The following is a 24,739-nucleotide window of genomic DNA, read 5'->3' on the forward strand; positions in this document are numbered from 1 at the left end:
GACCTCAAAACATCCCCAATAGTAAGAAAACTATATGGAGAGCTCCCTGATTTGGAAAACACCTCGCAGTTCATCTCATGTATTGGTCTAGTCATATGAACACTCCAACATAACAATGAGAACGAAGAAGAAGAAGAAGATTAACATAACATCCTTAATTTTTATGGTTTAAAAAAAAAAAAACAGACATCATTCTTGAAATTCCCTTTTTATTTTTACTTAGACATTAATGCTGTTTTCTCAACTTAAGAGTTACATTTGATCTATGTTTTTTTCAACATAGACATACAAACTATAAACTTTTTATTGTTAAAGGGAACGCAACATTTTTCGTAAGTTTGCTGTGTAAATACTGTGGTAACCCTTCCTTGCACCAGTGTTTGTGGTGCGTACGAGCGCACTATTGGACACGGAAGGGAAGAATCTAGGAAAAAGAAAAGAAAAGTGTTTGCATTGGTATCAGGAGATTAGAAAGAGTCGGATTTGCTAGGAACTAAGGAGCTGTCCTTTGTACTGCTTGAAGACTGTAGTAGGGACCTGCGGAGAAGCGTGGAAAGTTCGTTGGTTCGTATTCATTTTGCTGGGGAAAGTACTTGTAGAACTTAAGGCAAGAGACTTGATATCTGATAAATGCATGACGCGTAGGACGTAATCATCTTCTTTTTTGAAGTAACGTCTGTATTATATAAGATAAGATAAGACGATGTCTCACTGTGTACTTTATAACTGTAAATAAATACAGCATCTATTATTACCTCCAGTGGTGTAGTTAGGGGAGGGAGGGGGAGAATTTGAAAATTCCCCCCCGGGCTCCCACTTGGAGGGGACCCCCCAAAAGAGTGTTTTTTTTTAAATATTACTCAAAATGCAGAGGCCCCCCATAGAGGCGAAGCCCCCCGGGCCCCCAAACGATGGGAAATTCCTAGCTACGCCCCTGATTACCTCTTTTCGTTGAGTGTTGTCTTAGATTTATTACAAATGAATTGTTTTCCCAACACATTTAATCAGCAAAGATTTTTTTAAAAGTAAAGTTCACTTTTCGGACTTTGTGATCTCTGAGGCAGATGATGTAAAGATCATCTGCTTTTGGGGCCCACGGTCCATGAGGGTGTCATGTAGCCAGCACAATGACGAACCACCTTTACTTTTCCCAATTAATGCCAGGTACCCATTAGAGCAGGGTGGACCCAGAGAAGCCCTATAGATCCAAAATTAAGAAATCCCAGGATTTGAACCCGGGACCCCTACGGCTCGGAAGCCAAGCGCTTTACTACCACGCATCTATTTAAACAGGAATGGAGATTAAAAATAAAACAATATGCTGTTTTTATAATGAGATCAGAAAAAAAAACGCAACACCGTGAAAGGTAAAGACTAGATGTGCTTAAATAGGTCCACTTTTACCCCCTCTAGGTAGCCCTCTCATTCCGAACAAAGACAATATCTAGATTTCTTAAAGTTAATGTTCTGTATGAACAAACGTTAAGTCTAAAACCTTCCCCCCCCCCCCCCTATTCCTTCTTTTAGCTTGCATCCTCTTTATGGATGGAAAGAAAACCAAATTGAAGGGAAACTATGAATGGGCACTGGAAATTCCCGAAACTGACGCTGTAAATTTATAATAAGCATCTCAGGGAACTCAAAACCATTTTGGTACTTTATTTTATTATAAGAAAACTATATTTTGTATTTGACAATAATACACATTAAAAAAAAAAATCCATAAGATGCAGGTCCTATATAGTTCGTCCATCGTGGTTCGATGATGACCACTTTGTCATCCAGGGGGCTGAAGGCTTTGCACTAGGGTTTTATGCCTCCTCGTGTGGCTGGTGAGACCTATGTGAGCCCGGAATGTTTGGCCGCACACTGGGGAGGTTATTCCAGCTGGAGCTAGTGTCACTGGCATTGCTGGCCTGGCGTTTTTCTTCTGCCAGCGTTGTTCTCTTTTCCTCAGCAACCTGTGCGCCAGTTTTTCACAGCGAGACGCCATGATGCTCTGTCATGTGCCTCTGTCTCCCATGTGCCTGGGTCTATGCTGAACGCCTTCAGAGAAGCTTTGAGGGTGTCCCCGAAGCGCTTTCTTTGACCACCATGCGAGCGCTTTCCTTCTCTTAGTTGGCCATACAAGACTCATCTAGGGATGCGGCGGTCTTCCATTTTCCATCCTGCAGATGCAGGTCCTACTGATGTTAGGAGAACTAGATTTGTTCAGAACTCATGGAAAGACTCCTTGCTGCCTTGAAGACCTCTAAGGATCAGAGAAAATATCTTGTAGAAGAAAGGCACAAAAGAGGTAACGAAAACTCCCCCCCCCCTTTCCGAGAACAACGGCTTGGTCTGCATTAGTTATGAAAAAAATATGCAGGTCACAACTAAGTTTGCATAGCCACGTTCTGTAGTAATCCTTAACTTTCGGAATCAAAGACATTGTAACCATGTTCATCCCTGACTAACCATTTTTTTCCACGTGCAAAGTAGGGTGATTTTTTTGCTGTTGGGCGTAAATGACCTTGACTAGTGTGTAAATGTGTAAAGAAACTTGAGTTATGAGTTTGGATTTCTTGACTGAGGATTGAGGATTGTTTTCTATTGTGTTAGTGACTCGGGATATGTAAAAATGTGATTTGGAGATTGTTACATTATTTCTTTTTACCGGGGATATTGATTGATCATAGTTGGATTGTGCTTCTGCAATCGGAGAGATACCAGCGATCTGAGAATCGGTGAGTTACTTTCTTTATTTCATTCCCACGTCTTAACAATATTATAAGACATTAGTAGAATGACACCTGATAGGCCAGTGTCGGAGTCATTAAGTAGGAATATTTTTTTTTACATTTGTTTTACCTGACAACACAAGAATCAATAAAAATATTTAACCAATTAGTTAATAAACTGTTTGAAATTAATTATTTTGTTTGGTATTTCGAGCAAGGGAAAGACATTGTACTTGACTGAAGTGGTGGTATAAGCTGAATTAGTCCCCTTTATAGGGCGTCGCTCTAAATTGAAACAAACAATATATATTTATACAATCTTCTCTAGTCATAAGTACCTCACTAGTAGAGTGGTTAGCACGTCGGCCGAGCCACGATTTCGATATCAGGTCTTTTCAGAGATATCCCTTTCTTTCTCCTCCTAATTCCCCCCTCCCCCCCTTCCAATTTCTGAACTGGTCCAGGCAAGTGATAGGATCATAGCGTATTGACAAAGCTAAAAGCATGAAATAGCTTCAAAACAAAACAAAAACAATTGGTAAAAGTATTATTAATTGTACAGATTAATTGTTGTTAGTCTAGATCTGTTACACATTTTATTACATGACTGATCTAAACTAATCGATACAAGTACAATTCTTATGAGTTTTGTTTTGTTTTTAAAGTACTTTTAATGTTTTTCTGGTTTTAAAATTACATTCAATACTCTTGTCATCTCTATTGAAAGAGAAAAGGGAAGGAATAGAAAGAGGGAAATAGGAGATAATGAAGAAGAGATGTAGAGGGGAAGAGAGAGAGAGAGAGAGAGAGAGAGAGAGAGAGAAGAGAGAATGAGAAAAAGAAATGGAGAGAAAGAATGACAAAGAGAGAGGTCTTTCGACGTGGTGCTTATAATCTAAGGGAGGCAATTCAGTAAATATTTAAATATTAAAGAAGCTATGTTCTTGTTTGAGTTACCTCCAATAGCTGGCTGTTTACCAGAAACAGCTTTGTCACAGCATACACTCAGATTTCACGGCTAGTGTATTATTTCCCTTATATTAAATATCATAATTAAAATAATCTTAAATAAAGTTAATCATATTATTATTTAATCAAAAACCTCAGACCTGGTTAAGGCTTTATATTATATTGTCTTTAGTGGCGTAGCTAAGAATTTTGCAGAGCGAGATGAGGAGGCTCCTGCATTTTGACGTTCGACATTATGTTATGTTTGTAAAGTTTTTGTTTTACATGGAGCGGGCAGTGTTTGAGCCTAAGACCATCGATAAGTCCGAAGGACAGTCCTGTGCGCAAACCGTACGACCAGACACCCATCCAGGCAGACTTGAGATAATGGTGTAGTATTTAATGTAAAACCAAATTTCAGACACTCATCTGGGGGCCCCCACCTAGTGGGACCCGGCGGAGGCAAATTATGACCCCCCTCTCTCTCTAGCTACGCTACTGATTGCCTTTCGTATCCAATTAGACAGGGAAGTAATGTGTTACAGAGTAACAAAGAAGGTGATTGATTTAACCTCAAAGTAGGATCTAGTACTGAAAGAACTCCTAGTTAAGAAAACAAACAAACTTACCACTCTCCTTAGATTCAAAACGAGATACCAGACCTGTTGGGCAATGTAGTTCTATCAGAAACAAAACTAAACGAGATCTGCGTCATTTTTCTGTCCTGATGGAAGCACTCAGGACATATCAAAAGTTATCAAATTCACTTTAATTTCCGATATTGATAAATTCTGATTTTATATTTGTTTATCAATTTTTAAAAGTTAAACCATGGTTTTACAAGAAGAAGTGTTTTTGGGGTGTAAATTTTTGACGGTAAATATGAACTAATAAAACGACATCTTTTAGTCGTTTATTAAAAAGTTGTACAGACATTCAGTGGCGTAGTTAGGGGGGGGGGAGAGAGCGAGGATCCAATGAAGCTGTAAGTACAATACGCAGGGCATTATCTCCAGGAGTCTTAATCCACCAACATATGATAACTGGGATTTTGATTTTTGGGATCTTTAGGACGCTTCTGTGTCCACCCAGCTCTAATAGGTACCTGATATTAGTTGAAAAAAAGTAAAGGTCATTGTGCTGGCCACAGGGCACCCTAGTTAACCGTGGGCCACAGAAACAGATTACCTCTACATAATCTTCCCCATAGATCGCAGGGTCTGAAATGGGAAATTTACTTTTCCTTACTTGTATCGGGAAGGATGACTGCGGAACCAAATATGGAATTTCTGGGTTATTTTTGCGTTTAACGATAGGTAATGGAAGACTACTCTGTTTTCCTTATTCGCTTATATGTGGTCCTCTCCAACAAGACATTCTAGCTAGGGCACCATCACAGAAGTCAGGACATCGTATTTCTTTGCTTAATATATTAATTAGAAAAAAATAATTGTTCGCTCAAAGGGAAGTAAACAATAATAATTTAAGAAATATGAGTATTTCATGGATTATGTACCCTGCAAAACTAGTTTCATCTCTGAAAGGTACGGGTTCGACAGAAGGCAACAAAAATAAATAAAATTTTCAACTTGTCAGCGCCCAAACTTAACAAAAGATCGTCTGCTACATCTTCCCGTGATGCCTTCTCGCCAAAAAGAGAAAGTCTGAAGTAGAGTAGTATAGAGGTATAATATATAGCCTACTTGCTACTTTCTATAATTGTTTGACTATATTCTCTGAACACAGTAAAATATCTAGAATTTTGCATTGTATTATGTAAGAGTATTGTATTATGTAAGAGTACAGTAAGATTATATAGGCCAGGTGTGTGACTAACTGTCAAGGGCATCGCATCTCTTTTATGTATTTTTATGGAGTGTCTGTGTGTGTATGTACGTTTCCTAGGTGACACAGAAAGGGAGTATTTATTGTTAGTTGTAGAGAGAGAGGGGTCATTATTTAATGTTAGTCTAGTAGAATGATGCAAGATAACCAGCACTGTCGTAAGCTGTGTTACGTACCCCACACGACTCCAGACATGTTTTTATTGTGAGATAAACGTGTTTAACTATCAGTTTAGTTTATTTCATCTCACGTTGAATTGGTCTGACTCTGTATTGTACTAAAAGTTCTATTTAGTTTGTTTCATCTCACGTTGAATTGGTCTGACTCTGTATTGTACTAAAAGTTCTATTTAGTTTGTTTCATCTCACGTTGAATTGGTCTGACCCTGTATTGTACTAAAAGTTCTAGTTTATTTCATCTCACGTTGAATTGGTCTGACTCTGTATTGTACTAAAAGTTCTATTTAGTTTGTTTCATCTCACGTTGAATTGGTCTGACTCTGTATTGTACTAAAAGTTCTATTTAGTTTGTTTCATCTCACGTTGAATTGGTCTGACTCTGTATTGTACTAAAAGTTCTATTTAGTTTGTTTCATCTCACGTTGAATTGGTCTGACTCTGTATTGTACTAAAAGTTCTAGTTTATTTCATCTCACGTTGAATTGGTCTGACTCTGTATTGTACTAAAAGTTCTATTTAGTTTGTTTCATCTCACGTTGAATTGGTCTGACCCTGTATTGTACTAAAAGTTCTAGTTTATTTCATCTCACGTTGAATTGGTCTGACTCTGTATTGTACTAAAAGTTCTATTTAGTTTGTTTCATCTCACGTTGAATTGGTCTGACCCTGTATTGTACTAAAAGTTCTATTTAGTTTATTTCATCTCACGTTGAATTGGTCTGACTCTGTATTGTACTAAAAGTTCTATTTAGTTTGTTTCATCTCACGTTGAATTGGTCTGACCCTGTATTGTACTAAAAGTTCTAGTTTATTTCATCTCACGTTGAATTGGTCTGACTCTGTATTGTACTAAAAGTTCTATTTAGTTTGTTTCATCTCACGTTGAATTGGTCTGACTCTGTATTGTACTAAAAGTTCTATTTAGTTTGTTTCATCTCACGTTGAATTGGTCTGACTCTGTATTGTACTAAAAGTTCTATTTAGTTTATTTCTTCTCACGTTGAATTGGTCTGACTCTGTATTGTACTAAAAGTTCTATTTAGTTTGTTTCATCTCACGTTGAATTGGTCTGACTCTGTATTGTACTAAAAGTTCTATTTAGTTTGTTTCATCTCACGTTGAATTGGTCTGACCCTGTATTGTACTAAAAGTTCTATTTAGTTTGTTTCATCTCACGTTGAATTGGTCTGACTCTGTATTGTACTAAAAGTTCTAGTTTATTTCTTCTCACGTTGAATTGGTCTGACTCTGTATTGTACTAAAAGTTCTATTTAGTTTATTTCTTCTCACGTTGAATTGGTCTGACTCTGTATTGTACTAAAAGTTCTAGTTTATTTCTTCTCACGTTGAATTGGTCTGACTCTGTATTGTACTAAAAGTTCTATTTAGTTTATTTCTTCTCACGTTGAATTGGTCTGACTCTGTATTGTACTAAAAGTTCTATTTAGTTTGTTTCATCTCACGTTGAATTGGTCTGACTCTGTATTGTACTAAAAGTTCTATTTAGTTTGTTTCATCTCACGTTGAATTGGTCTGACTCTGTATTGTACTAAAAGTTCTATTTAGTTTGTTTCATCTCACGTTGAATTGGTCTGACCCTGTATTGTACTAAAAGTTTTATTTAGTTTGTTTCATCTCACGTTGAATTGGTCTGACTCTGTATTGTGCTAAAAGTTCTATTTAGTTTATTTCTTCTCACGTTGAATTGGTCTGACTCTGTATTGTACTAAAAGTTCTATTTAGTTTGTTTCATCTCACGTTGAATTGGTCTGACTCTGTATTGTACTAAAAGTTCTATTTAGTTTGTTTCATCTCACGTTGAATTGGTCTGACTCTGTATTGTACTAAAAGTTCTATTTAGTTTGTTTCATCTCACGTTGAATTGGTCTGACTCTGTATTGTACTAAAAGTTCTAGTTTATTTCTTCTCACGTTGAATTGGTCTGACTCTGTATTGTACTAAAAGTTCTATTTAGTTTGTTTCATCTCACGTTGAATTGGTCTGACTCTGTATTGTACTAAAAGTTCTATTTAGTTTGTTTCATCTCACGTTGAATTGGTCTGACTCTGTATTGTACTAGAAGTTCTATTTAGTTTATTTCTTCTCACGTTGAATTGGTCTGACTTTGTATTGTACTAAAAGTTCTATTTAGTTTGTTTCATCTCACGTTGAATTGGTCTGACTCTGTATTGTACTAAAAGTTCTATTTAGTTTGTTTCATCTCACGTTGAATTGGTCTGACTCTGTATTGTACTAAAAGTTCTATTTAGTTTGTTTCATCTCACGTTGAATTGGTCTGACTCTGTATTGTACTAAAAGTTCTATTTAGTTTGTTTCATCTCACGTTGAATTGGTCTGACTCTGTATTGTACTAAAAGTTCTATTTAGTTTGTTTCATCTCACGTTGAATTGGTCTGACTCTGTATTGTACTAAAAGTTCTATTTAGTTTGTTTCATCTCACGTTGAATTGGTCTGACTCTGTATTGTACTAAAAGTTCTATTTAGTTTGTTTCATCTCACGTTGAATTGGTCTGACTCTGTATTGTACTAAAAGTTCTAGTTTATTTCTTCTCACGTTGAATTGGTCTGACTCTGTATTGTACTAAAAGTTCTATTTAGTTTGTTTCATCTCACGTTGAATTGGTCTGACTCTGTATTGTACTAAAAGTTCTAGTTAGTTTGTTTCATCTCACGTTGAATTGGTCTGACTCTGTATTGTACTAAAAGTTCTATTTAGTTTGTTTCATCTCACGTTGAATTGGTCTGACTCTGTATTGTACTAAAAGTTCTATTTAGTTTGTTTCATCTCACGTTGAATTGGTCTGACTCTGTATTGTACTAAAAGTTCTATTTAGTTTGTTTCATCTCACGTTGAATTGGTCTGACTCTGTATTGTACTAAAAGTTCTATTTAGTTTGTTTCATCTCACGTTGAATTGGTCTGACTCTGTATTGTACTAAAAGTTCTAGTTTATTTCTTCTCACGTTGAATTGGTCTGACTCTGTATTGTACTAAAAGTTCTATTTAGTTTGTTTCATCTCACGTTGAATTGGTCTGACTCTGTATTGTACTAAAAGTTCTATTTAGTTTGTTTCATCTCACGTTGAATTGGTCTGACTCTGTATTGTACTAGAAGTTCTATTTAGTTTATTTCTTCTCACGTTGAATTGGTCTGACTCTGTATTGTACTAAAAGTTCTATTTAGTTTGTTTCATCTCACGTTGAATTGGTCTGACTCTGTATTGTACTAAAAGTTCTATTTAGTTTGTTTCATCTCACGTTGAATTGGTCTGACTCTGTATTGTACTAAAAGTTCTATTTAGTTTGTTTCATCTCACGTTGAATTGGTCTGACTCTGTATTGTACTAAAAGTTCTATTTAGTTTGTTTCATCTCACGTTGAATTGGTCTGACTCTGTATTGTACTAAAAGTTCTATTTAGTTTGTTTCATCTCACGTTGAATTGGTCTGACTCTGTATTGTACTAAAAGTTCTATTTAGTTTTGTTTACAAAGAAGTTATTCAAGTTATTGAAAGTTATTGTAAGTTGTATAATTAAACATCTAATTCGACTACAGCGGTTTAGATGTCCACGAACGGCACGGTCAACGATCGTCAGCACCACTTATGGGTTCTGGAATTTCGTTGAAAATTCCAGTCTTCCTTTATTCTGGCGTCTTCTAAGTAGATAAAATTGGTCATTTAATTTGAACGATTTTGTTTTTAAACATTTTTGATAAAGCTCTTTTGAATACTCACATATGGATTTAAAAAACTACAATGTAACTACACCACCGTAGTGGTTCCTTATAAAGACACTATAAACAAAATCAGGATAGGCACCAGGAAGCTTCTCAAGGTTCGATACCCAGACGAGATCAATATTGAGGAACTGTTTCAAAGAAAAAGCAGCAGCCCATTGAAGTAGATAGCATTCTGAGATGCTGGTGATGGATTTGCCAAACCCTTCGCAATCCTTGTTTCAACATTTCAAGCAGGGGCGTAACTAGGGATTTGGGGGCCCGGGGGGATTGACCTCTTTGGGGGCCCCTTGCATTTTGACATTCGACATATGTCATGAGATAATGTACGCAAAAATATATAAGCCCCAAATCAAATTGGTTCCGTATATCAGTAAACTTAACAAAAAGTAATCATCAAGACTCTTTTAATGAATAATACCTTTGTTTATTAGTTAAATAATGCACACGTGACAAATCTAAATTGATATCGCTTCACGTCGTGCATTCTGTGCAGCAAAGACATCTATAACATCAACTACATCGATACTTTCTAGTATTTGTGACTTCACTGACATTAAGGCCATGATAAGCCTTTCTTGCGTCATTGTGCTCCTGAGATAGTTTTTGATGAACTTGAGCTTTGAGAATGATCTCTCACATGACGTAATGGAAGTGGCCTGAGTTAGCAGTATTCCGAGGAGGTTGCAAAGTTTGAGCACACGTAATTCCCATATGAAGCCTGTTTCCTCAATATGTCTATTGGTGATTGTATTACTGGTTTGTTGATGACAAGTGCTCGTGCATCAATGACATTATTGAAAAAGCGATTTGCCATTTATTTCATCATACAAACAGGAAAAAAAGCACAGTTTGTCACAAGCGTGTCTTCTAACAGGTGTCTTGGTTCAAGAAGAAACCCAAAGGTATCCATTTTCTTTCCAGCCTTTGGAATCTGTCCTTCATTTCCATATGAAATCTGTCCAGCACTTCTGTCACAACACGTTTGAATTGCAGTTGTATTGACAGTCCTACATTAGAACTCAACTTCCCATCAAGTCTTTTCTTTCATATGGTTGTTTTGATTACAGGGAATCCATAGTATTCACTACCTTCTTTTGCTTTTTCGATGGGTTGGGTTTTTGTCAGTTTCTTATCATTTTGCAGAAAGCATGAAAGGGTGCTAATTTCTTCAGCAGCTTCCTGTATATGCAGTCCAGACTTTTGTAGTTTCTTCCGAACTATATTAATTGGGCACAGGAGCTTTGACCAGAATTCCAGATAGGCAATAAATTCTTAATTTTCCACTGCATGAAGAAGATTCTGTGCTAATATTATATGGCATTACGTCATTGTTGGTTGTTTATGTTTTGTGCGAAAGCAAAAGGATTCAGGGTATACAAAAGTGGGAAAGATCCATATCTCGTTATGCTCGAGTATAGAAATACTCCGATAAGTGGACTGCCGTATTCACCATCAGAACTGCTGACGAGTAGAAGACTCAGGGAATCATTCCAACTGATCACAAACTATTGAAACCATTGGTAGCTGAAAATGCAGAGACATTACTCAACGAACGACAGATGAAAAGCTAAGTGAAATACGATGCAAAAGGCTACCTAAAGATTATTCTGTCGGAGAGTTCGTCTAGGTCAAACATGGCAGAAAGCAGTTGTCATAAAAAAACATTCAGCACCCAGATCTTACATCATAAAGACAAACGAAGGAAAAACATACAGAAGAAATCAACGCTTTTTAAATGAGTTTCGATGAAGACATCTCTGGGTACTATGATACCGATGGAGACAATGAACTGCAAACTGTTGGAACAAACGAAACAGACAGTTATAGACCAACGTCTAGAGAACTTGTTCAGTCAAGACAACCAGAAGTGGACGAATTGTTAAAGTTCCTAGTAGACAGTGCCGGTCGCAGTGGGCGCCGCGCTTTCATAGGCCCCGCGCTAATTCCAAGTGTACATTATTAAATTAAACAATTATAACGTTTATAAAATAACAGGGTTTTCGCGACCTCCTGATTTTTCAGGGCCTCCAGGAAATCTCATGAAAAGGCAAAATATACGATAAAGTCCTGAACATTTTTTGAATTTATTCAAATCTCCTGAAGAATAGACGAAATTGACGTTTTGGGGTGCCAATAAATAATAAGTGGCATTGCGAGCTATCATTTGATAAAAATTTATTGCAAAGACGAAAGTAGGCCTATTTTCTAATTCCAAAAAAAAATAATTTTGACATTATGCTTATCCCTACCCAGAGTAGGCCCCTCGCGATCCGTTTTGCATAGGGCCCCGCAAATGCTAGGGCCGGCCCTGCTAGTAGATATCACTATTAAGAACTTTAAAAGGAAGGGTGTGATAATAACTTCAATAGGAAGGATGTATTAATATTATATGATATTACGTCATTATTTTTTGTTTATGTTTTGTGCGAAAGCAAAAGGACTAGATCATTAGATGTAAATAAAAAGAGAGAGTTTCCATTGGATTGAGGAAAGATGAATAGAGGGGTAATAACTCGAGTGTGAAGTTTAATACTGAAATTATAGACGCCAAACCCGAAAAATGGACAATTTTAGCATTGTTAAGAATAACTTTTAGTTATACTCGATTCTGTAAATTTTGCTTCAAGGTTAATTAGTGTAGCCATATAATACTCGCCATTTAGATCTATTATTACTAAAGGTAACAAGATACCTGGAATTCGCTGTATATCATGCAGTTTTATTCGTGGCAACAAAGTTTAAAATGAATAACACATTCCATTTTTAAAAACTGATCTCTGCGGCAAAAATATTTTTAAAATATCTAGGTTTAGTCTTTGTGATAAATTTAATCCATAAATGTTGATTAAAAAAAGACACCCGTTGACACTATTTGTCAATCAAATATATTAATTTATGTATTTACAAATAAATTTCGGACACCCATTTGGGGGCCCCCCCTAGGTGGGGGCCCGGGGGGATTTTAAAATTCTCCCCCCCACCCCCCCCCTTAGTTACGCCACTGATTTCAAGGCATGCCCTCACCTGGAACCCCCAAGCAAAGAGGAAAAGGGGGCGGCCCAGGAATGCATAGCGCCAGCTACGGAAGCAGATGCCAAGAAGGTGGGCAAGACGTGGGGACAGTTGGAGAGACGCACACAACCGAGACGCCTGGAGGAACCTGGTCCCCAGACGGGACCAAGGCAAAGATGAGATACACCACACAAAAACACCATGGGGGAAAACCACACAAAAACGCAACACAGAAACACCATACAGTAATACCACACAGAAACCACACAAAAAACACCACATTGAAACCCCATACAGAAACACAACTTAAAAACACCAGGCCAATTCAAAACACGCTAGATATAATGTCAAACATGTCATTGCAGACGACACTTTACAAAGTCATATAATAGAAGGCAAAAAAGAACAACAAGGGAGACAACACACCGTTTGATAATTTCCCCATTAGTCAGGTTATCCATGAACCAAGCGCGCTATTTATTAACGGTTCAGTGAGTTTTCGACGTTCAGACACGCCTGTGTTTCTTCTATGACTGTCACGTCTGCGCAAACAATGGAAATATGCAGGTCGCCACCAGCTTGTTGCTTTTGCTCTGGGTTGACATGGATTTCTTCTTCTTCTTCATCGTTCTCATTGTTATGTTGGAGTGTTCATATGACTAGACCAATACATGAGATGAACTGCGCAGTGGTTTCCAAATCAGGGAGCTCTCCATATAGTTTTCTTTCTATTGGGGTGATTTGGGGCCAATGTCTTATACGGGCCTCTTGGTAAAGAGAGCAGTTTTGGAGGACATGGTCGGCATTCTCTGGTGATACTCCACATGGGCAGATTCACTGGTTCCAATTTTGAGCTTCCGGTGTTGTCGCATTCTGTTGTGTCCAGTCCTGAGTCGAAAGATTAGACGTTGGTCTTGTCGGGATAGCTTATAGTAAGCGTAATCTTTCTTGTGATTGATTTGGATGATGTATAAACAAATGGCAAACCAACGAGCACAATTTTGCTACTGGAAAAACAAGATTAAAAAATTGGGCAGACTATGAATACAGTAATACCTCGCGATTAATCGATCTCGGATTCACTAGGGCCTACTTCGCGATTTTTGTTTTTAGTCGGGAGGCTTAAAGCCGCTATATTTCGGGTGTTGAGTGAAAATCTTTAAGTAAATCTTGAATATGAATAGCGAAAATATTTCATCAAATCAATTTAAATTTCATCAACTATTCTTCTACATTGTTTGCTATTATAACTCCTTTGTGTTTACCTTCTTCTTATCAGTTCACGTATAATTATATACAGGGCCGGCCTTACGATTTGAGGGGACCCGATTTAATAGATGCTAGAGAGGCACACCACACACATATACACATTATGAAGATAGTTGTGTGACATCAAACGCGACAAATTATGAACCATGATCAGACGAAGGCGAAATATTTTGTTTCTTTTTCTTACTCTCTCTCTCTCTCTCTCTCTCTCTCTCTCTCATCGAACATCAAACTGTTTCAACTAAGGCACTAGACATTAAACATCTGCACATAGTGTTTGAACACTTGCCTATATATTTTTCTTACAATCTTCATCATAGAGGAAGGTTTACTGTAAATAATCCTCTTTTTACAAAAGCTTCTGTAAACTCATTTTTTCTGTCTTTCTGTCTGTCTGGTGCTTTTTGTACACATAATTCCTCCCACATCGTATTCTCGGATCAAGTTGAAGCTTTGCACAATTATTCATTGTACCCCCCAAAAAATATGAATCATTAAAAAAAAAATGACCAATTAATTCATTGATTATCTTATCTTATATAATACAGACGTTACTTCAAAAAAGATGATTACGTCCTACGCGTCATGCATTCTGTCATGCATACTAACCAATGACGTAAACTCCGCCAAGTCACAGGTTTTCCTGGCTAGCTCATTCCATGCTCTAATAGCACTAGGGAAGAAGGAGCACTTGTACACATTTGTCCTAGCATATGGGATGAGGAATGTGCCTTTATTTTTGTGTCTTTCTGAGTATTTTTATTAACTTTTGTTTTTGTATTTGAAGATTAGTGGTAATTAATTAATTTAGTTTGATATTGATCACGGAAATAAATCTTCCAGAATAGATTTATGTAGCTATAAATGTTCTTTCACTTCCCCTTAGATCAGCGGTTCTCAACCTTTTATGCTGGGCGACCCCTTTTTACAATCCCACACTCTGCCGCGACCCACAGCCACACAGCAATAGAAGAACAGACAATAACAATGCATATTTTCGATGGTCTTAGGCGACCCCTGGCAAATCGTCAATCGACCCCTAAATGGGGTCGCGACCCACAGGTTGAAAACCCCTGCCTTAGATTTTAAAAAAAGTATTTTGTTTTAAACATGTGTTTGCATGTAATATAGGCCTATATAAAGTCATATTTGAAAAAAAGACGAATCGAATTATTCATTGCATCCTTATAAGCCTGACGTTACCTTGGTAACGAGCAACAAACCCTGAGTGAAGGAGAACCCCTGAAGTGAATCAATAAAGATATTACGCCAATCAATAGCCTCCCCAGATCAAGCTGCCCCTGAATGCATTACACATAAACACGGAACAGGAAGAGAAAGGGGAAGGGGTGGGAAGACCAGAATCCAGTGTGCTGTGAATGTGTTGGAGGAAAACTACACTGACTACCTCAACCTGTTAAACGAGCGAGTCAATGAATCCCCCCAGTGTGTAGTAATGTGATGTGATGTGTTCTCTGTGTGCTAAGACACGCCACGAATTCAATGACAACAGTGTGGTGATTTTTTTCTCCTTGCTGAGCCTATTTTATGCGTTGTTGTTATCAGTGTAATAATTGTAGGATTTTATATATAGAATCATAAAATATATATGTATCTAAATCTTATAATAAATCTACTAGTTTACGGTTATAATTGATAAACAGTGTTAGTTCTTTCACTGCAAGAGTTCTCTATTGATTACACACATGTGGTAGGTAAAACATTGCATTGTTACGTTGAAGCTTTTATATAAAAGTTGTTCCATAGTCTATATCTATATCTATCTATCCATCTATACTTATACTTATTTATGAGGCTAATCAATGAGTCAAATTATTAAATAGATTTTCTGCTTGTATTATTAGATGATGTAGCTAAGCAGACCTAATTGTCACCGAATAATTACTTGTAATTTATGCATGTAGACTTTCTCGGTCCTTCAGTCTTTTCCTTTTATGGCCAGTGCCTTTATCTCTCTGCCATTGTCTGTTCTCTCCCTGTCTCTCCCTCTCTCTCTCTCTCTCTTCCTTTCCTCTCTACCCTTGCCTCTGTTTCTCCTTAGGTCTTTCTCTTCTCTGTCTCTGCCTCTCTCTTTTTTTCATCTCTTCCTCTGTATCTGACTCTGTTTCTTCTCCTGTCTCTGTCTCCTCTCTCATTTCCACTCTTCCTCTGTATCTGCCTCTCTCTTTTTCATCTCTTTCTCTGCCCCTCTCTTTTCCCCCCTCTCTTCCTCGGTATCTGCCTCTCTCTTTTTCATCTCTTCCTCTTTCTCTGCCCCTCTCTTTTCCCCTCTTCCTCTGTTTCCTTTCTCTCTCTCTCTTTCCCTCTCCTTCTCAATCATGAATTGAATTCAGTCTCCACTAGAACGCTGTAAAGGTTAGGCTTGAATCTCGTATGCACATTTTAGTAATGATACGAATTTTTAGTAGACTTCATTTGATGCAGTGGAGCTTCCACGATCAGCCGTTGGTGTTTTAAAAAATAAATATAAATTTCTTTACAATTATATATATGAACTAAACTTACACAAAATGAAATAATAAAATTCCTTGGCAGACTTAGGAAATTATGGAAAAAAAAAACAACAACAATCAACTTAGGGCCCTATACTCTTCAAAGCATTTTTACATAGTCAAGGAATTGATTTCATTTTTGTGTAAGTTTATTTCGTATTTTCTGTACAACCGATTTTTAAATGTAGCTAGCTGTTTGGTGTATCCGGGGTACAGCATATATGAAGTCGGAAGTTTTGATAAGTTATTCACCGGTAGTTTAAAATATAGCCTCCACGTTTAAACGCAAACATCAAACATCTGGAACTCTTACGCGTGTTACTCAAACTCTCAAAGTAATTTTTTAAAGTAATTTAGTTCATATTAACATTGTTGACTTCTTTTCTATCTTCCTAAAGTTTTTCTTTAGGCTACTATATATCGCCTCAACATTTCTCTAAAACGGTTTATCTTCTTTCACAATTTTACTGTATTGAAGCATTGTGTTGCTTAACTCTTTCTCTCCGTAATTATTTACCACGTTCTGGTGGAATCAACGTTGGTATCGTCAGTTAGGAGAGAAAGAGTTAAACCAGTGATCCCCCCCCCCCCCCAAACCTTTTCCTGAACGGAACACTTCGCACATTCTGAATATTTAAAAAAAAGAGATTAATTCAAGGTGTGGCCTACTAGTTAATTATTGCGGCTATTGTAGAACGCCTATTGAGGTCTCGGAACACAGTTTGGGAAACACTGGCTCAAAGAATTCTCCTCCTCTCTTTGTCAGACCTAACCCCTCTACCTTTTTTTTTTTTTGGTTTCCATGCATATTGAAATGAGAAAATTATGGCCTAATTTCTTTTACACATGTTTTGGATAATCCTTCAGAGTTTACTTCCTAGTCCAAACCTCCCGCAGGACGACGGGGGATGGGAGCGGGCAGGGTTTGAACCCGGGACCATCGATAAATCCAAACGACAGTCCAGCGCGCAAACCGCACGACCAGGCATCCATCCTTAATAAATGGATTGTCTTCCCTGACTATTTCCAAAGCCGTACAAATCAATAAATTAGTTAATTAAATAGTAGAATTACATACATTCTATACCAGGTATAGAAAAAGAAACTAAATCTTAAAATAATAAAATATATCGCGTTAAATATAGAGTTCATACCCTTACATAAACTCTTTATATTTTAAAGTATTTTTATTTATAGTTTAGAGGGCAAACCAGTTCGATAGGTATTTAAAGAATATATAATTAATATTGCATACCCAATATTTACATAGAATTTGGATCTGTCTACATTAGATCAGTTATTTTGATCTCTTATCATAATTGGTTAAAAACAAAAAAACTTAAAATTTCTAATTTCCCTTATAAAAGTTCCCAGATGGTTTTCTTCACAATGAGGCTATCAAACTAAACCCTGATTAACCCACTTCTGGTCGTTAATGCCAAACATGAGCAATGACGTCATCACTCGCCAAGATGAAGAAAAGGTCCGCACAAAGCTATTACACAAAACAGAAGAGTCGGAATATCACGTGGCGTGCACGAGAAAAGGTAAATACTAGAAATGACCCACTGACCTAGTTAACGCTTTAAATATATAAATGTAATATATTTTCCTTCAATGCTGGAGCCTACTGAATGGTGGCATCCAATAAATATGTAAACCTGCTTTGATAAAAAGAGAAAATGGTAAATTGGATACAGCGAAATAGGGGACAGTCTTGACCAGGGCACGAGCCTCGGATCCTCAGACAGAACCGGCCTTAAGCATAGGCAAAGGCATAGGCAAAATATACAACCACCTATCACCTCCGATTGGTGGGGGCCTCGCATAGGACTAATAAAAAAATTAGACAAAGAAAAAAAAACCCAGCGAAACTTGGATCAAATCTCAAACATAGCATAGGTCTATTGCTCTATGTCTGCTAGACTCGCTCTAAGTTTTTACCTCGACTCAAGGTTTATAACAAAAATTTAGATTGATTTATTAGATGACCAATGCTAGAAGACCTTTTGGTGAAAATGGCGAGACATTTCGAGTCTGATGCACCAAAAGGCAAACGAAAAGCGGATGGCCTTAAAAGAAGTGTATTTTGAAGGAAAAAAGTCATGAATATGGTCAGGAAAGATGCAGGTTCGAGCAATGCACAGTAGAGTCAGCACTTCTGCTTCGATTGGAAAGATCTTCGATCAGTAATGAAGAACGTATCGAAAACATATTGATTGATTTTATATAGATACAGATATGTTTTTTAATAAATTGCGTGTTTTTATTTTTTTCGTTGTTTATTTTTAATTTTCATTTGGAACCATCAAATTCACTTCGTCCAAAGCCTCTAGTTACTTAAGACCGGAACTGCAGGCTTAGATTTGATAACTTCGCCTGGCAGAAACGCAGTACCAAGAAAATTAACACTGCGACCTTCCATATTCTCATAAAAGTATCTTTTTAATCGCTAGTGTTTCGCAACGGTCAAATGTCCCGCCCCCATCTCGCAAAACCCGCCTTCACCAACAATTTTTAAAGAGCCGACACAGATGCTCGTTAGTTCAAAAGGCTGAATAGCACCGCATTACAGGCCGGATATGGCCCGCGGGTTGTAGTCTGAGCACCACTGTTAAAACGAATAGCTAAATATCAAATCTACTGAAATACTTACTAAAAAAAAAAGATAATAAGCTCGACCTGGCAGTCTGTGTTAGCAATTGATCAATAGTCATCCATTTATATTTGATGTATTGCATTAGCCCTCGGCATTAAAGTTAGACTGATGCACTCCTTGTTATGGCCATTTTATTGTATGCTTACGAATCTTGTACATTAGCTGCAGAATCAGACAGGAGGATCCTAGACATGAATTCGAGATGCTATAGGAGGATCCTAGCCATGGATTCGAGATGCTATAGGAGGATCCTAGCCATGGATTCGAGATGCTATAGGAGGATCCTAGCCATGGATTCGAGATGCTATAGGAGGATCCTAGCCATGGATTCGAGATTCAAATACAAAGATGCACCACAAATGAAGACATTCGAAACAGGATCCTGATGACTATTGTGCCCCACGATGATTGGCTGACTACTGTAATAAACTTGAATCAAAAAATGAATGGACCTATTACTCACAGTACTGACAAAGACCTTTCTACAGGGAACAGTTCCAGGGAAAAGAAGAGGCAGACAAAGAAAACAATCATTGAATTATAGAGTCAGTTGCTGGATCATTTGTGGTACCCCAACGGTCCGTATGATTGTCAAAAGAGTTGAGCCGAAGGCTCTTCGAACTCTAGGCGTGTAATCCTGCTTGAACCAACCGTTGTGTCTGGAAGAGGTCCAAGTCAATGTCAATGTAAAACATTGCTATTTCCGATGTATCTGGTACTCCGGGCGCATGGACTCGAGTCGGCAGAAGGCCGAGCACACCGGGAACCCCCGCCATTCCCCTATGTTTTACCAAGCTAACCCTGCAGAACTCGCCATTAGTGTAACGGTCCCTTGAGGAACGGCGCATGAATTATCGACAGGGACGTGGAAGCTCTCTTTCAACTCCGCACCGTGCAATGGGAAAGCTCTCGCATTCCCTTAGACACTCCCACAGGAGTTTTGTTTTGCTGTTCATTTAGCCTAATCACTTCCTCTAGTGATCGTTTCCACCCGAGTGCCGCGTTGAGGCAGAATAGCGTACTCGGGTCCCAATGGTCCAACAATCTGGATAGGACTAGGCGAAGATTTTGATAGAGCAGCGGTTCTCAATCTTTTAAGCTCGGCGACCCCTTTTTAGAATCCCCCACTCGGCCGCGACCCCCCCCCCCCCACAGCAAAAGAAGAATAGACAAAAACAATCCATATTTTCGATGGTCTTAGGCGACCCCTGGCAAATCGTCAATCGACCCCCAAGGGGGTCGCGACCCACAGGTTGAGAACCCCTGTGATAGAGTGTGTGTTTTTTTTTATAACGTCTTGAGTATCGATGCTAATTACAATACCTATTGCCTAAAATAAGTTTAAATGAGATTATTAAGTTATGCATGATTATTACCCAAGTAAAATGAAATCAAAAGAATGGGGGAGAAAAAAAAATGAAAATCTTTTCCCACTATATTATCTAAATTAAATTAACGTTCCTTATTTTAGGACCTCCTTGGTGGCGCTCTCAGCGCTATATTCTGGCCTACATCCTGTGCTGGTGTCAAATGAACATCTTCTGCCAAAGGATCAACCTGAGCGTGGCTATCGTCTGCATGGTCAACCACACCGCGGTCAGCGTGGGCCGCCACACTGCCTTTAACCAGACGTCTCCATCTTCTGGGCTAAACCATTCCGACTTTACTTCTGATGGGGCGAAGAATCTGAGCACACAAACTCAACTGTTATCGCCCCTGTCTGGACAGCTGAGCGATCTAGGTCTAGTGCACGGTCGCAGTACTGTTGCAGACACTCAAGAAACGTGTGGTAGTGCTTATAGTGAACAGATACACTTCCAGGAGGTTGTTATTATTTTAGCTTCTTTTTTAAACTAGTTTTGTTATTAATACAGGTAGTAATTTCAACTCTAGTCTCTTAGCCAATACAACTGTAAGACTAGTTTACTTTTGTGATTCAGCATAATAGTTTTTAGCAAATCTATTAAGACATACACTTCATACAGATACAATCACACATTATCACTTTCACCAATCCCTTATTCTGTTGCAATGTTGGGGCACCACACATGATCTGTTGACTGTCTTCCACCATTCTTCTCTCTCTTTTGCCTTAAGTAAAATCTCTTCCAGTGACAGTCCTATGTTGTTTTCCTATTGCTTTCTTTGTCTGCTTCTTCTTTTCCTTGTACTGTTCCTTGAAGGAAGGTCTTTGCCAGTCCTTAGTACTATTTTCTCATGATTTTTTAAAAATATATAGATCCTGCTATCTTTGAGTTGGTCAGTAAATATTTTTATTAAAAAAAAAAGATTTAAATATATTTTGACTTTTTATTGAATCTTTCAGGATGGTACATTTGTTTGGGACAAGGAGACTCAGGGAGTTCTCCTTGGTGCTATTTACTGGTCATACCTGACCGTACAGATTCCAGGCAATGTGCTGGTCAGAAATGTCAAGAAGAAGACTATCATCTTGGTCTCGCTAACTTTAATGACATCTTGCACCATTCTGGTCCATGGTGCAGCATTGTTAAGCCAATGGGTAGTCTTCTGCCTGAGACTTATACAAGGAGGATGTACTGTGAGTATACAAGTCTGGTCAGTGACCAGTTTTGAGTCAAAGAGTTGATCATGGGCAGGGACTTAGCAGGCACCCTCTGATTGAAAAAAACTAAGACAGTTTATAGACATAAAATGAGCTTGTGTGATATGAGAGGGAAGTCTTAACATCCATGAGGGGTTTGTGCACAATCTATTATGATTTTCAGATGTGTTGGGAATGGGATAGTATGATATATGGGATAGATTTTGTGATATAATGAGGTGGTTGTGTGTATGAAGAGGCAGACAGAAAAAGCGATGGGAGGACAACATTAAAGAATGGACGGGCCTGCCATTGAAAGAGGTTCTAAACAGGGCATAAAAAGGGAGGAATGGAGAAAGACGGTAGACAAGTCTTGCCTGGGGATAGGTAAAGGGTAAAAGGTGTGTATGAATATGGAACAGATACAAATCAATATGTTAATGAACAAATACAACAAAAGGTTATCAGACTACAGGGTAATATTTTCCTAATGTGAGGTACATGTGTATTTAGAAAAAGGAGCCTACTTCACACGTCCAGATGCCTCAGTCAGAATACCAAGAAGTTGAGAGTTTTCCTTTACCCCAATATTGTCACATGAAGAAGGAGCAAGTGGCCAAATGGATGATCAGTATTTAGGATGGAAGGCCTACTGGATATAAAAATCAGGGCTTGATTTAAGGGAGAGCAGGTGGGGCTACAGCCCTGGAGGTCATCCACAAGAAAGGGACCCCTCCACAATAAAGAAAAAAATCCATATTTTGATGGGTCATCAAATTTACAATAAAAAAAAATAAATTTTTGTTCGCATTTTTACCAGCATCACTTTAGATCATACAGTTGGCAATACTGTCGTGGTTATATAATATATAATAATATAGTGTGCTCATATTCTTGTCATATATTCTGGATTTAGTACATTGCATAAACACTAATTAAAAATTGTCAATTTTTGGTACAAAAATATGCTTGTTAAATAATTATGTTTTTTTAAACAAAGAAAAACTAAATTTGATTTATAATCACTCTTTTTTTTTAATAATATGGCATGCTTTTAGATATTAGAATTTTTTATTAATAAGTGGATGTTTATTAAAGTTTTTGTAGGGGGCTCCTCATACTTAAATCCGGCCCTGATAGGAATCATGCTATTTTTTTATGGGCCACCTGTAGTTAAACTCTATCTGCCAGAGATTTAATATAATAATTGACATGTTATTAATGACCCTTTTTTGGGAACATAAAGTAAATCTATAGCTATAGCCAAAGTATCCTTGTCAAGACCTATGTGATATTCTTGAACTATGGCTGAATGGCATTTCATATTCACTTTGGAATATTATAAGGATTGTTCTGAATTCAAACCTTGCACTTCCCTTAACATCCAACAGAAGGTTTGGTCTACTAGGTTGTAATACTTTCATTGCTTAAGGAATTAACAAAACATAAAACAAATAAATGTGTATGTCTTCTGATAATGTAACTGTCACTATAATGAAATCTATTTCTTGATGTATGGCCTTATGTTGATAACTTAACAGATTCGAAAGATAATGTTTTCATATAGTAACCTGTTCTGCACTCTTTCTTTTTCAGGCTCTGGCTATGATAGCTTTGTATGGCATTTGGTCTAAATGGGCACCTCCTGTTGAACGGACTGGCCTGCTCACTGTAGGACTTTCTGGTCAGATGCTGGGCAATATCATGGCATTTCCTGTGTCTGCCTTGTTATGCAAGTACGGCTTCCTAGGAGGGTGGCCCTCTGTTTTCTATGTCTTTGGTTTGTACCTGCGGGACATTGATTAGATAGCTGGCACTGAGCTTTTGTTGTAGAATTAGTAGAGGGCCAATAGAATATATAGCTGGCACTAAGCTTTTTTTTGCAGAATTAGTAGAGGGCCTATTGAATATATAGCTGTCACTAAGCCTTTGTTGCTGAATTAGTAGAGGGCCAATAGAATATATAGCTTGCACTAAGTAGATAGCTGGCACTGAGCTTTTGTTGTAGAATTAGTAGAGGGCCAATAGAATATATAGCTGGCACTAAGTAGATGACAAATTGATTGGACTTTTTCTAAAATTAGCAGAATGCAAAATGAATACTTAACTGGTGATGGGCTTTTTCTAAAAATTAGCAGTTTGCAATTGAATAAGCTAGTAATGGGTTTTTCTTTGAATTAGCATTTGTGGGCTTGTGAGCACACTGAGCTGTTTCTAAATTGATTATTAATTTTCTAAAATACTGTATCTCGAATGTACTTGTTTCTAAAGAGCAAATATTCATGTTTTTCAAGAGACAGTGAAGTAAATGTGTGAAACATGTAGAATGTGCTCTGTATTCTGTTATTCATTATCTACAGGACTTATCGGCTTGGTGTGGTTGGTCTTCTTTTGCTTGTTCACTGAGGATTCGCCTGAGCACCATAAATACATCACACCAGAGGAAAGAAGCTACATCATGGGCTCATTGAAAGAAACCGAGGTTCACAAGCATAAAGTGAGTCAGTCCAATAAAGTTGATTATTTAATACATCCTATAAGTGAATAGTCTTTTCTTCGTAGGTCATTGTTAGGAGAATCGGATAGTCGTTGATGTCCTTAGGCAGTAATTAATTTGTCAATAAACAAGTTATGTGAGATTGTAAAACACTTTAATTATTTAAAAGATGTTTGTCATCATGCTATTGCTTGTAATAGCTCATTTATAATGAGTACCGCTCTAATCATCATGTAGTCTTAGATTCAGGCAGCCTAATGCATATAGAAATGCAGTCTGGGTAATTGTAGGTTTTGGTATTTAATGTAGAAGATGTTATTTTCTTCTCTTTGGCTCTATGGAGGCATGTAGGATGCCTAGTCGTGTGGTATGTGCTCTGAACTGTAATCTTCATGGAGCCAGGCTCAAACCCTGCCCACTGCCACCCACCACCATCGTAAGGGAGGTTTGGTCTAGGATAAAATGATGTTCAATTCTGAAGGAACACCCGGAGCATGTAAAAACAGGTCCTCACTAGGTTTTGTGCTTGAATACAAGAAGACTTGAATATCTTTTAATTCTGAATGCTCTCAAAAGATATTTGGAGTTTCTCAAGTTTTTATCATTGGCCTCCACTTATAAATTTTTGCAAATGTAAATTATAATTTTAAATGTCACTTATGTAGTGTACAATATTTCAACATCATTGGACTACACTTATAAATTTTTGCAAATGTAAATTAAAATTTTAAAAGTCACTTATGTATTTTACAATATTTCAAAACTATTTT

General features: G+C 37.5%; 1 protein-coding gene across 3 annotated transcripts in view; it reads left to right on the forward strand.

The window, feature by feature from the left end:
- Window positions 1–414: 414 nt before the first annotated feature.
- LOC106060962 (sialin-like) overlaps window positions 415–24,739 on the forward strand; it is a 30,325-nt gene continuing 6,000 nt past the window's right edge. Inside the window, exons 1-6 of one of the 3 annotated variants that reach the window (XM_056004742.1) lie at window positions 415–564; window positions 17,618–17,797; window positions 20,381–20,733; window positions 21,236–21,469; window positions 23,069–23,252; window positions 23,833–23,969. In XM_056004742.1, coding sequence (XP_055860717.1) covers window positions 17,686–17,797; window positions 20,381–20,733; window positions 21,236–21,469; window positions 23,069–23,252; window positions 23,833–23,969 — 1,020 coding nt within the window. In that variant the 5' untranslated portion in view covers window positions 415–564; window positions 17,618–17,685. Of the gene's footprint in view, window positions 565–2,632; window positions 2,727–15,076; window positions 15,449–17,617; window positions 17,798–20,380; window positions 20,734–21,235; window positions 21,470–23,068; window positions 23,253–23,832; window positions 23,970–24,739 lie in introns of those variants that run through there. The other 2 variants (XM_056004743.1, XM_056004741.1) reach the window with 2 other exon arrangements.

Source organism: Biomphalaria glabrata, chromosome 11, assembly GCF_947242115.1.
Source record: "Biomphalaria glabrata chromosome 11, xgBioGlab47.1, whole genome shotgun sequence".
NCBI lineage: Eukaryota > Metazoa > Mollusca > Gastropoda > Planorbidae > Biomphalaria > Biomphalaria glabrata.